At 36.8% G+C, this 14,838-nt stretch overlaps 1 protein-coding gene across 11 annotated transcripts in view; it reads right to left on the minus strand.

The window, feature by feature from the left end:
* rbfox3b (RNA binding fox-1 homolog 3b) overlaps window positions 1-14,838 on the minus strand; it is a 327,667-nt gene that overhangs the window by 202,476 nt on the left and 110,353 nt on the right. For 10 of the 11 annotated variants that reach the window (XM_051887979.1, XM_051887972.1, XM_051887981.1 and 7 more), the window contains one exon: window positions 2,030-2,110. In XM_051887979.1, coding sequence (XP_051743939.1) covers window positions 2,030-2,051 — 22 coding nt within the window. In that variant the 5' untranslated portion in view covers window positions 2,052-2,110. Of the gene's footprint in view, window positions 1-1,983; window positions 2,111-14,838 lie in introns of those variants that run through there. The other variant, XM_051887982.1, reaches the window with a different exon arrangement.

The following is a 14,838-nucleotide window of genomic DNA, read 5'->3' on the forward strand; positions in this document are numbered from 1 at the left end:
TCCATGAGGGAGAGATCGTTAACGGGAGGAAATCCAAACATTGGCCTATCATTCATTGACCTCAAATATGGCTTATCACTTGAAACATGTAAGTAGTAGCAACTTTACAAGTGCTCTCGCTCTAATGTTAGCCTATTCCAAGATAAATGTGCGCTATTATTTGGCGCATATCCATGCTTGTGTGCGTGGTTACTGCATGACATACAGGCGCTGGTGCGATCACTTGTGTAACCCCTCCTGTTCGAAACACCCACTCTAAGCTGGACTTGAACCCGGGTCCGCCGGTATGGGAGTCGGGCTCTCTAACAAGGAGGCTAAAGACTGCAGCCTCTAGCGTCAGTCGCTATAGCACCTCTTGGGTTTACACGCACGTTGTGCTTTTGTAAAATAATGAAAACAGTCAGGATGTGCTTTCTGCCGTCTCTGTGAACTTGAGCATGTAACAAACATGAACTGAAACTCAGTGTAAACTTGACTCACAGACACGAGAAATATATCCATAGAAAACTTGAAATGTCTACTTGTAATTAAACCAGTTCAACTGGAAAATAAATATTCTCAGATTATGTAATCCGTATGAAACGTGCATATAGGTGCGTCCACTACTGAGCAGGTGACGAATCAGCATCGTTGACTTCATCTCTGCAGCCGAAAACACAAAGAACATTATCAATAAATTATTCAAATGTTTAGCGCACATGTTTTTGCACACAAAAAGTATTCTCGTCACTTTAACATTAAGGTTGTAGTCACGTTGACTATTTTAACAATGTCTTTACTACCTTTCTGGACTAAAGGTGCAATGTCGTTGTTGCCTATGTGTGCTTCGGAAACCCTCGGATTTCATCAAAAATATCTTAATTTGTGTTCTGAAGATGAATGAAGGTCTTACGGGTGTGGAACGAGATGAGGGTGAGTAATTAATGACAAAAATTTCATTTTGGGGTGAATTAACCCTTTAAATGAGTAATGTATGCAATTAATTGAAAATATTAGCATCCACTTTGTTAATATTCATATTAGTAAAATTGACTATAATAATTTAACCTTTTAAATGAAGTAAGATCGATAGTATCAGTGTTGTTTTAGTATTATTGATATACTATAGAAACTAACATTTTTGTTAATATTTAGAATTGTATTTCATTTTTTTATTTTCTGTTTTCATTTTAATGTTAGTTAAAGTTTTACTAATTTTATTGAGTGTTTTTGTAATTTTTTTAAATATGTCAGTTCAGTTTTGGTTAGTTTAGTACTTCAATTCAAACTAAACAAAAAGTGAGAAACGGTGTGTGTGTGTGTGTGTATATATATATATAATGTTTATTTTATTTAAAGTAATGAAAATGTTTTATGTTTTTAGTTAAAGCATATTAGTTTTTGCTGTGATATCAAAGAAAATTATGAAATTTCATCAACTACTATAATGTTGGTAAGGCAACATCCCTAGTTTGCACAATTAACACAATTAATAAAAAGCAAACACAAAATGGTTCTTTATTCTAGTATGGAAATATCAAGGCAACATAAATGCCCTTAAAACAGAATGAGTGTGTGTGTGTCAGAGAGAGAGAGAAAGTGTGTGCAGTAAAAAGTGAGTTTAATTGGGTTTTGAGGCCAAGTAATAACCACTTAAGTTTGCAAACAAGTTCCTGGTAGCTTGATAAATGTGCTTAATTTAAAAATAACCTTGTTACTCCAATTTAAGCATGGAAAAGCAGGGAGATTTTGAGCCTATTTACAGTTATTAAGCAGCCGATGAGGGCGACAAAATGAAGCCTGTCCAGATATTTGCTGCAATTCATCAATTACTCAAACGTGCAGAAACTTTCAGAGATGCAGCACATTTTTCCCTGAGAGTCTGAACACACCAGAGGGCCGAACGGAATATTAGCTGATCCGTCTTACAGAAAACCTCAGCAGACAAAAACCTCACAATGAGTAAACGCCAACAAGAGCGCAGTTTTCATGCAAATACAACACCTGGTGGATGGAGAGAGCGAGCCGAGTGTTTGCTCTCATCACTGACCTGTCCAGAGGGGAATATCCATGAACTGAGCAGCTTGATGAAGAGGCTCTCTGTGTCTCCACACACACACTGTTCCTGATCCTGAAACACACACAACACAAGAATAAATCATGTGCTTTATAATCGCTTTGTGGGATAAACACCCATCTGACACCAGGACACTCCATATCTGAAGAATCCAGTTATTATTATTTCTTCTGCTCACCAAGGCTACATTTATTTGATCAAAAATACAGTAAAATTGTGAAATATTATTATAATTTAAAATAGCTGTTTTCTATGTGAATATATGTTAAAATGTAATTTACTTCAGCATCATTACTCCAGTCTTCATTGTCACATGATCCTTCAGAAATCATTCTGATATGATGATTTGATGCTCAAGAAACATTCCTGATTATTATCAATGTTGAAAACAGTTGTGCTGCTTCATATTTTTGTGGAAACCACGATACTTTTTTTATTTTTCAGGATTCTTTGATGAATAGAAAGTTAAAAAGAGCAGCATTTATTTGAAATAGAAATCTTTTGTAAAATTATAAAAGTCTTTACTGTCACGGGTTACTCTTGTGGCACAAGTCGACTTGTACAGTATTCGTATGGTCATCCGCTGGAAGCTAGTTATTTTACTTTATAAAGTGTTAAATATGGATATTTTTTCTTACAAAAAACACATCACTTCACTTCTTATTAACCCACTGAAGCCTGTATGGATTAAAATCTGGCCCCCTTCATTATAAAGCTTGGAAGAGTCAGGATATTTTTAAATATCTCTCAGATTGTGTTCATCTGAAAGAAGATAGTCATATACACCTAGGATGACTTGAGGGTGAGTAAATCATGGGATAATTTTAATTTTTAGGTGAACTATACCTTTAAGTTTGCATCTTCACATAGATATTTTAATGAGAAATGTTTCAGTTCCTTCCTCAGGCTTTTCTTTCATAGAAATATAAAAGAATAATTCTGATGGCAATCAAATGCATCTCTTCTGAAGTTGCCTGACCAATGCTAAAGATCACTAAAACACACAAAAGCTGTGTATAAGACCATGGATACACGGTTGAGACTGTGTTCAGTTATCTCATTTGCATAATTAAATTGCATTATATTATTTACCCCTGCAGTATATGAGCCGAGCATCAATTTGTGTGCACTAATGTTTGGTGTGACTGAGGCTGGCGTGAGGTCGTCGTACATGTCTCCTGCTCTTAACCCCTTAATGGGAGTCATTAATCAGGACATTGGTTATTTGAGCCCTCCTGAACACATAAAACACACCGAGGAAGAGGATGAAGAGTGCGGCTGGGCTGAAGAAACACACAAATCTGACATTTAACATGCATGCAGATATGTGTGTGTCTAAAATATTCACACTTAAACACACCAGCTGACTTGTAGGATGTGTTTGAATTGGAACAAAACTGGTCTGAAGCACCAGAAGTGTCTTAAAAAAAAAAAAACTGCTTAAAGTAATAAAGAGGCTAAAAAGGCCTGAATGCTATAAGGGTGAAAGCAGCACAAACCACCAAGTGCTCGATAAAACCACAGCTTCACTGAAAAATTACTGCCAACATCATTTTTCCAGGGTGCAGAAGTCATCTTCATGAACAAAACCAGGCTGAAATAACTATAACACACTCACTCCCTCTAACTGATTAAAAATACATAATGCAGAAATCACCACTTGACAAAAAGACGGCCCGTATTCATCCAGAGCTGCAGAAACCCTTCCAGCTACTTCAGAAAGTCAAACTGGGTCACTGTCAGCGGGTTACCTGAGGAGATTTCACACACACGCACACACACACCTCTGATCTTCAGAGACACGCCAGGTCAGAAGTTCATCACCTTCACTGCGCTCAGATTAAATATGATTAATATTGTATATATTCATAGAATTTTTATCATAGATGTTGTGTTGCAGTAAACAAGACCTCTCATGTGAGCAGAGGGAATTGTGGGTATGAGAAGGAACTGCTTATAAAACAAACTAAAATCCAACCAGATGAGAAACATTTGAAGCGGCGAAGAGCCCACACCTGTGGATGAACTCTACTGAATTCTGTAATAATGCATTGATTGGCTACTGTCAATTTTTTTCATAGGCATTGAAATAAAAATAAATAAAATACAAAATAAATAAATAAAACGCAACCATGATAAATAAAATAATAAATGAACATAAAAAAAAATGAAAAATGAAAATTAAATTAAAAATTAAAAATTAAAATAATAAATGAAAAATAACTAAAAATACAAATATAAATAAAAAAGAATAAATAAATAAAATGATGAATGAAGACTTTACAATTTAAAAATAAATAACTAAATGAAAATTAAGTAAATAAAATAACATACAAATATAAATAATGACTAAATAATAATATAATAAATAAAATACTAAATAAATAAATAAAACACATCCATAATGAATAAATACTTTAAAAGTAAAAATAAAAGAAAAATAACTAAAAATAAAATACATATATAATTAAAAACATAATGAAAATAAATCAAAAAATAAATCCAAACCATGATAAATAAATACATTACAATTAAAATAATATATGAAAAAATAACTAAAAATAAAATAAAAATATAAATAAAATAAACAAACAAATAAAAAAAATAATGAATAAATAAATAAATAAATGAAAAAGTAAATAAATAAATAAATAAACATGACCATGATGAATAAATAATTAATATTTAAATAAATGAATTAATAATTAATACTCTGTGCATTGTTTGGCTAATGTAAACAGCATTTAATTGATGGACTAATGACCTGAATAAATGCATATCTGTATACGACTCTTGCTTGATGAGTGAGTTTAAAGTCCCCTTGTAGTCAATGATTTTATCCCTTAAAACTTATCTTTGATCACTAAAATGACTTTTAAACGTTTTTTTTTCCTGTGAAAAAAATTCTTCATGCCTTAAAATAGCTTGTATGTAACTCTACACCTTTGCCTCATTTAATATACGCGGATCAATGAATATGCAAATTAGCCCCGCCTCCACTCACTCACGCCAGCTCAGAGATCCACTCGGTCAACTTACTGAGGTAAACGCTGCACAATGGTATCGCTCTTTACAACATCAGACACATAACGGTAATTAATATGATTAGCGTTTTGCCTGACTGTTATCAAACAGCTAATAATGTGTTGCTAATGTTACACAAACCATGTTCCCATTCACGAGTCAGACAGTTGCCTTCAAATGATCAGAATCCTTACAAATGTTTTGAACAACTATAAGGCATATAGTTCATTATAACATTGTAGTATACATCATACACCCGTTATATTGCTAAATCTACACGATTTTTCATATCAACATAAAAATATACCTGGATGACCTGGCTTCTCTCGAGACTCCCCAGCTAGTTCACTGTTAATGATATGCAAAAGCCCACCCACACGTTGACGTGATTGGTTACAAGGTAGTTACCACGGGTTTGAGACTGTCTTTGGTTTACTGCAGTTTTAAAGAGAAAATACTCAGCAATGATGCTGACTGATGAATTTGCACATGGTTTGTCTTAAAACATATTAAAAACACCACATAGACATTTAAACAACACTAAAAACTTGATTTTCAGCACAGGGGGACTTTAACTTTATGCAAACGAGCAGCAACAACCAATGGGAGAACAAGGAGTAATGTTCACATGATCACAGCGCGTGTGAATTACAGAGCTGACATGTGAAAGTATGAAGCACTGCAGAGCATTATGAAAAAGTGTTTCATCGATGAGAATCATATTAATGTGATAAAGGGCAGATTCACAGCTGGACCACATCGATTCTGTCTAGGGCCGCGTCCGAGAACACACACACACACACACACACACAGAGACACACACACACACTACATTAATGAGTCAGCCGCTGTAGTAGTTTCAGCATGTAAGACAATGACTACTGAGACTCACATTGACACTAGCTAGATCTGGAACACTCAAACACAAGTATCCTGCATGTTTCTCCTTCACAGACTGCATTACACAAACCCCCTTTAAACCGGCTCACTGTCTGAACTGATTCACACACAGCATATAAACCTCAAGAGTCTTCACAAATAAAACCCCAAACCATCAGAAAACCCTCAGAAATGATGATCAAATATAACAGACTTCATCCACTTTTACAACAGTTCTCTCTCACTAACACATCAATACTGCAGCCATTAAAATGTGAAATTGCTTCACACTCACGGACATGAGACTCCTGCAGTGTGTTGAGCTCACTAATGTGATTCTCACTTTAATAGAGATAGACCTCACAAAAATATCACCATGGTAACCATACCACCCAGCTACTGTAGTTACGTCAATAAAACTGAGGTAACTTGGTATAAGACGCCACTGTCCATTTCTATAGAGATTTAAAGGCACCACAACCAACATGACCATAATGATGGAGGGATGGATGGATAGATAGAGAATTGGTTCAAAGAAAGTCATGTCTTTGTCCACAAATTTTGTATGTATGCAAATTGTATAATATCCAAAGTACACATTTCTAGTAATTGTGCAGTTAATTCTCACATTGTATTTTCCTCTCCCAAAATTTGTCACTACCGAAACACAATGATAAATAATTTAATAAGAAGGCTTACATTGACCTATTAAGATTTTGTTCACATCTACGTTGTAAATATATTTTTTGCTATTTTTTAAAAAAGTTTTCACAGGTAAATCAATAACAAATTACAATTTTAACAATATTTCAAGTGTAATTTATGAGATTTGTTGTATTTTGAATCTGATCTTTCTTTGTAAAAGGCATAAAGTTTATCATACTGATTTCAAAGTTAAGGATTCATTAGTCTGAATATACATTGAACCAAACACTATCATAACATCTTAACTGAAAATTCAATATACTTTATTTGTGACAAAACATCCTGTGTTTCGGTCGTGAATGCACATTTTCGGTAGTGACAGTAATATGTTGATAACCACCACATCACATTACACAATTTTAACTCACATACTAAAACATTTTAAAGTATTAATGATTTACATAACTGCACAAAAATGTTGTTTATTTCCCCCAAATAAATGATCATGTGTTCCCTTTTGTCCCTACCAAAACAACGATGAGATGTTTCGGTTGTGACTGTTTCGGTAGTGACAATTTTAGATACTTTTGAGCCTAGCTTAAAGATGCTAATCAGCACAAGGTTAGCTAGCACAGTTCTGAACAGTTGTACACACATATTATAGGGTGACCATATGTGCCATTTTCCCAGGACGTGTCCTGGCCAGGATTTCTAAGTTGCATAAAATGTCCCAGTTTTGGTTTTGTTTTCATATTTGCGGAAGGTAATGACTGAAAAATAATTTGACCAATAGCATGCATTATACATAATCGACCAATCGTGGCTTGCGAGAAGGCTGGATCTACAGAGAACGGACAAAGCATTGCAAATACGACAACATTTTAATGCATTGCATGAAGACTGTCAATAAGAACAGTGGCTTGCACAGACCTCCGTGCAGAAATCGCATTCCTAAAAAGCATCCCGGGGGCACATCGATATGACCACTTTCACTATTAAAGGAACACTCCACTTTTTTTGAAAATAGGCTCATTTTCCAACTCCCCTAGAGTTAAACAGTTGAGTTTTACTGTTTTCGAATCCATTCAGCCGATCTCCGGGTCTGGTGGTACCACTTTTAGCATAGTTCATTGAATCTGATTAGACCGTTATCATCTCGCACAAAAATGACCAAAAAGTTTCGATATTTTTCCTATTTAAAACTTGACTCTTCTGTAGTTACATCATGTACGCACCACCTGTGACCCCCTGCTTGCACAGGGAGCGTGCCTTGCAACCATGGAGACATTTGTGAGAGGCATTGTGTAATATCATTGCACCTGCTGCAGCCATGGTACGGCAGCAAAGTTCCTTGATTATTACGCCGGAATGAGAGTATAGTTCCTAGCCATATTGGCCTAGAAAATAACAACTTTTAATTTTCCTTCGGTCTTAGTACACGGTGTAACTACAGAAGAGTCAAGTTTTAAATAGGAAAAATATCGAAACTCTTTGGTCATTTTTGAGCGAGATGCTAATGGTCTAATCAGATTCAATGAACTATGCTAAGCTATCCTAAAAGTGGTACCGCCAGACCTGGAGATCGGCTGAATGGATTCGAAAACAGTAAAACTCAACTGTTTAACTCTAGGGGAGTTGGAAAATGAGCCTATTTTCAAAAAAAAAGTGGAGTGTTCCTTTAAAGAGGCAAGGGCTCAAGCCATTTTAGGCAATTTAGAAATCCTGGACAGGACACGTCCTGGGAAAATGGCACATATGGTCACCCTAACATATTAACTAAATTTGATGGAGTAACACTCAAAAAAGTTTGCTTAATTTCAGAAAAAAGGTGTTTGGTAGTGATGTTTCTTAAAGTTACAGACTGATTTTCAGACTTTTGAACACATTTAACTCAAAATGAAGGTACCTATCTATTATGAAAGAGAGGCTATGAGAAGAAGGGAAACAGGAATATTTCCTGATCAAAACTGTAGAAGTGTGGTTAAAATCAGTCTCAGACAATGGACTAAAACATTCACTGTTTCGGTAGTGACATGAAAATGCAGGACACATTTTTTTCATGATTTAAAAAAAAAAAAAAAAAAAAAAATATATATATATATATATACACAGCCACCTCCCAATTGAAAGAACCCAATAAATGATGATTTTATATTGATTAAGCTTACTGATATTTTAAATATTATTGTGGGATTCAATAGATAATAGAAGGATCTTAGTAAACATCTACAATTTGAATACTTAAATGCTTTTTAAATGTGTTTTTGGTTGCGGGACAGCAGTTTGAATGGCCCATATATGAACTGGACATGTTTCTGACAGCTTTCATTAGTTTTACCCATTTTTTTAGCATCTTACTGAAAGGGACAGAGAGAGGCAGCCAAGACAGATCTCTTAATGAAGGGTGTGTTTAGGCCTGTCCATTCTTAAATTAATTACAACTGCTCAGATATCAATTTAACACACACACACACACACACACACAAACACACACACACTGACTGTGCTGCTCCATCCTAATTGAATTACTTTCAGTCTTTCTGGATTTCAATTATCTGCCTTACATTGACACACAGAAACACACACACACACACAAATACAGAGAGAGAGATACTGCGACACTAAACAAGTCTCAATGCAGAGAGTGTGTGTGAACAGGTTTAACACACGTGCGCAGCAGGGCTCTTCTCAGCAGTTTAGTAACAACAGTTGTGTTTCCCCCCTCAGGAACTGCTTCCAAAAACACAGTTTGTGTCCTCATCAGCGTCCTCGGACGAGACTAAGTGTCTCTGCATCCTGCGGGAGCCGTTGAGCTGCAGGTAATTGAAGATAATAAAGAATATTCACCTCTGCACCCGCAGACGCCAGAGACTCAAGAGAGCAGCGCAGTTTTACAAGATCCACGTGTGTGTTTGATGAATCCAGACAGACGGAGGACTCCAGCGCCATCTACTGACACTAATCACACACAACTGCTCTAATCAACCAAAAAATGTGCTCAAAACCCCTAAAACAAGCCAACAAAACCAGCATAAGCTGACTTACGTCCGTTCTTGTGATAAATGCATGTTTCAGCTTACAAAAAGTACTATGGTAAGACCTTGTTTTTGACAATACTATGACAGAAGATATATTTATCATTGAAAATTGATTATGTCTGCCATTCAGTTGTGAAATCCAACTTTTAATCATTAACTCACTACAATATTATTCAAAGTACATTAGAATACCATGTAAATGCTATAGTGCATGAATATTGCAATAATTCAGTACCATTCACAAGTTTGGGGCTGGTGGGCCTATATTTTTATATATTTTTTTAAAAATGTATACTTTTACTCAGCAAGATTGGATTAAGGATCAAAAGTGACAGTATATTTATAACGTTACAAAAGATTTCTGTTTCAAATAAATGCTGTTGTTTTGAATTTCATATTCATCAAAAAATCCTGAAAAAATAATCATTAATAAATAATTTTCACCAAAACAATAATAATCAGAAAAATGTTTCTTGAGCATCAAATCATCATGATTTCTGAAGGATCATGTGACACTGAAGACTGGAGTAATGATGCTGAAAATTTAGCTTTGATCACAGGAATAAATTACATTTTAACATATATTCACATAGAAAATGGTTATTTTAATAAATTGTAATAATATTTCACAATTTTACTGTATTTTTACTGTATTTTTGAACAAACAAAAGCAGTGATGGTGAGCAGAAAAGACTTCTTTGAAAAACAGATTTCTTTTGTTCAGGCTGCAGTTGCTCTGTTTCTCCAGCAGATGGCTTCACTATGATACAAATACAGCTGTCCTGTTTCCCTACATGAGTGTGTCCTGAAATAACCTCTGAATAAACACCTTTAACCCCAGAATAACGTATCCTATACAAAATACTGTGGAGATACGACGATACAGTGATGTATCAGATGGAAAATCCAAGGTACTGAATGATTAGCATATTCATATTAGCATATTTGCGTGGCATGAGGCCGGAGAGGGTTTCAAACGTCACAGTATCTCAGATCAACACATAATATTTGAAGACTGCAACAAACAAACCTTCTCATGAGCTCAACCTCCACCAGTAGACAGACAACAACACAAGACAAATGCTTCACAACATTTCTATAACTTTAAATCTAATTACATGATGGAAAACGATTTTTCTTGCACTACACTGAAAAAAATGGTGTAGGACTTACTTTGAAACAAGTTTGACTCAGAAATTGCTAGTACATTTCACAAATAATTACAAAGAAATGGCACGTAACACATTGAATTAAACGTGAAGTAGAAAGACTGAAATAATACTCCAATAATAAATATTTATGTGTGGCATACTGTAACTTACAGAAAATGTACTGAAACTAAACAGCAAAATCACATCACAAACAAGAGCTCATTAACATATGACAGCCTACATTTACATATCAGCATCTTGACCCGTACTAATGAACATCAGTGTGAACTACACTAATCCACAGCTCGGCCAATCACAAGAGAGCTCATTTACATACTGAAGTCATAGAACACGAGCCCTTTAGCTCTCTAAATTCAGTGAAAACTAAAATAGAGTGGGACTTTGATGATGCTCACGTGTACAAACATGCACGCAGACGGAGTAATTATTCATGTTTAATGAGAGCTTGTTCTATAAAAAGAAAGCGCTGTCTGTGTGTGTGTTTAATGATTGCTGTAAAACATCAGCACGCCATGCATTCAGTGTTTGCCGTGTTTGTCTTGTTCTGTGACAATCACAAGCAATATCACACATCCTTCAGATTGACCTTGGTGATGATGGACAGACTTGAACAAGACACTTTCTTTGGCCCTGAACCGAATCAGGTCAAACATTTTCTGGTTCCTTAAGTGAAGTTTATACACTGAAAAAGCTCTCAACGAAATGTGCTTCACCACAGAACAAGCTCTCATCCATTTAAACTCCAGAAATACATTCATCATTCAATAAAAACAGTAATTAAAAAGCAGAGACAAGCTCCAATTCAATGACATTCAGACGTGTCCAATACTGTTTGGAAGTGCATAGAGTATGTGTTATTAGATTATCCTCATTTTAAGTGTCTGTATTATACTTTTTTGGATATTACCTTTCATGCAGTGTGTAATACAGCTGTTTGCGAAGTTTCAAAGATCAAAGTGCAGATAAATTAAGTTATCGTCTCTTAAAAGAAAGAATCGATTCTGAACTTCCTGAAACGAGTCAGCAGTAATTCCAGTCTTACTTCCTGAACAAACTGGGTATTCAGAGCGATCAGAACAGACCAATCACAACAGACTGGACATCTGGGGCAAGTTCAAGCTCAAACTTGTGCGCTACGTTTTGCTACAGTTTCCGGGTTGAACGACATGTTTCCTGGAAACGGTGTGCGGTTTGAGATACGTTTTCTCTTGTTTGGTGGGTGTGTCAAAAATGTCAGCCCAATCAGCAGCAACATGTATATAAACCACGCAGTATTAAAGAGAAAGCTCGCACAATGGGTCCAAGTAAAGTGTGTCCGCTGCAGCTATACGCAAGAATTGAAGATATTAGAAGACATGTTTGACGTAAGAATTTTATAGTAAAAATATAGCATGTCAACATGATGATGTAGTTGTTTATATTTTTAGCTTCATCACAAGGCAAGTTTATTTATATACCAAATTTCATACACAATGGTAATTAAGTGCTTTCTTAATTGATGTTCTCTTTTATTCTGGACGGTAAGGGCAGTGACTGTAACACTGAGCGTATTTTGCAGTATTAAACATGTATTTATACCGATTTCATCAGGCTCTGAACATTCTTCAAAAAGAACACAAAGAATGTCCTTCTCAGCTGCCATAGTTGCAGCTCTTGCGTCATCAGAACAGGGTGTTCAACGCACCACTATTTTTGTTGGGGCTGAACGCAGCCCTGACCAATCAGAGCAGAGTAGACAAATCACAAGAGACTAGGACTGTGCAATTAATCATATTTTCGATTTCAATTTCAATTTTGGCCTGCAACGATTATGAAAACAAGATAATCGAGGAAAAACGATTACTGTACCGCAGCTGCATTCCGTTCAGCACATCTTCCTTTCCTTCACAGCGGTGCGCTTTCATTCCTCCCTAACCCAAACTTAACATCCAAATCAGCCGAATAAGAGAGGGATGTAAAATGCAGTCTGCTGTTGCTAAACTTCAGGACTTGCTTGATATTAAACATAAACAGTGCTATTAAAAGCGCATTAAGCCACGAAACGGACACTGTTTCCTAGGCGGTCACCTGTGCGCGAGCTCCGAGACATAAGCAAAGGGCTTCGGATACGCACCTAAACAGTCAAATAGCCAACACAAATGCAGTATCTCACAGAAGTGAGTACACCCCTCACATTTTTGTAAATATTTTATTATATCTTTTCATGTGACAACACTGAAGAAATGACACTTTGTTACAATGTAAAGTAGTGAGTGTACAGCTTGTATAACAGTGTAAATTCGCTGTCCCCTCAAAATAACTCAACACACAGCCATTAATGTCTAAACCGCTGGCCACAAAAGTGAGTACACCCCTAAGTGAAAATGTCCAAATTGGGCCCAATTAGCCATTTTCTCTCCCCGGTGTCATGTGACTCCTTAGTGTTACAAGGTCTCAGGTGTGAATGGGGAGCAGGTGTGTTAAATTTTGTGTTATCGCTCTCACTTTCATACTGGTCACTGGAAGTTCAACATGGCACCTCATGGCAAAGAACTCTCTGAGGATCTGAAAAAAAGAATTGTTGCTCTACATAAAGATGGTGTAGGCTATAAGAAGATTGCCAAGACCCTGAAACTGAGCTGGAGCATGGTGGCCAAGACCATACAGCGGTTTAACAGGACAGGTTCCACTCAGAACAGGCCTCGCCATGGTCAACCAAAGGAGTTGAGTGCACATGCTCAGCGTAGTGTATCCATATCCAGAGGTTGTGTTTGGGAAATAGTCTTATGAGTGCTGCCAGCATTGCTGCAGAGGTTGAAGGGGTGGGGGGGTCAGCCTGTCAGTGCTCAGACCATACGCCGCACACTGCATCAAATTGGTCTGCATGGCTGTCGTCCCAGAAGGAAGCCTCTTCTAAAGATGATGCACAAGAAAGCCCGCAAACAGTTTGCTGAAGACGAGCAGACTAAGGACATGGATTACTGGAACCATGTCCTGTGGTCTGATGAGACCAAGTTAAACTTATTTGGTTCAGATGGCGTTAAGCGTGTGTGGCGGCAACCAGGTGAGGAGTACAAAGACAAGTGTGTCTTGCCTACAGTCAAGCATGGTGGTGGGAGTGTCATGGTCTGGGGCTGCATGAGTGCTGCTGGCACTGGGGAGCTACAGTTCATTGAGGGAACCATGAATGCCAACATGTACTGTGACATACTGAAGCAGAGCATGATCCCCTCCCTTCGAAGACTGGGCCGCAGGGCAGTATTCCAACATGATAACGACCCCAAACACACCTCCAAGACGACCACTGCCTTGTTAAAGAATGTCTCCAGACCTAAACCCTATTGAGCATCTGTGGGGCATCCTCAAACGGAAGGTGGAGGAGCACAAGGTCTCTAACATCCACCAGCTCCGTGATGTCGTCATGGAGGAGTGGAAGATGACTCCAGTGGCAACCTGTGAAGCTCTGGTGAACTCCATGCCCAAGAGGGTTAAGGCAGTGCTGGAAAATAATGGTGGCCACACAAAATATTGACACTTTGGGCCCAATTTGGACATTTTCACTTAGGGGTGTACTCACTTTTGTGGCCAGCGGTTTAGACATTAATGGCTGTGTGTTGAGTTATTTTGAGGGGACAGCAAATTTACACTGTTATACAAGCTGTACACTCACTACTTTACATTGTAGCAAAGTGTCATTTCTTCAGTGTTGTCACATGAAAAGATATAATAAAATATTTACAAAAATGTGAGGGGTGTACTCACTTCTGTGAGATACTGTATATTGAAATTCCGTTTTGGTAAGTATCCTCGTAAACACAGTTGGTTATGTCTTAAGTGATCACTGAGAAAGTGCATGTGTGTATTGCTGCTATTGGAAATTTGATAATTACCACTTGTGAAGTCGTGATTATGAGCTCATCGCATTCATGTTTTGAAATGAAAGAGTGTTCATGTGCAGTTTTTACCTAATATTTATCATAATTCAGAAAGCACGTGAAGGCAGCATAACAGTAGGCTTATATTGGGTCCGTGCAGCTCTTAAAGT

The sequence above is a fragment of the Ctenopharyngodon idella genome, chromosome 3, assembly GCF_019924925.1.
Source record: "Ctenopharyngodon idella isolate HZGC_01 chromosome 3, HZGC01, whole genome shotgun sequence".
Lineage (NCBI taxonomy): Eukaryota > Metazoa > Chordata > Actinopteri > Cypriniformes > Xenocyprididae > Ctenopharyngodon > Ctenopharyngodon idella.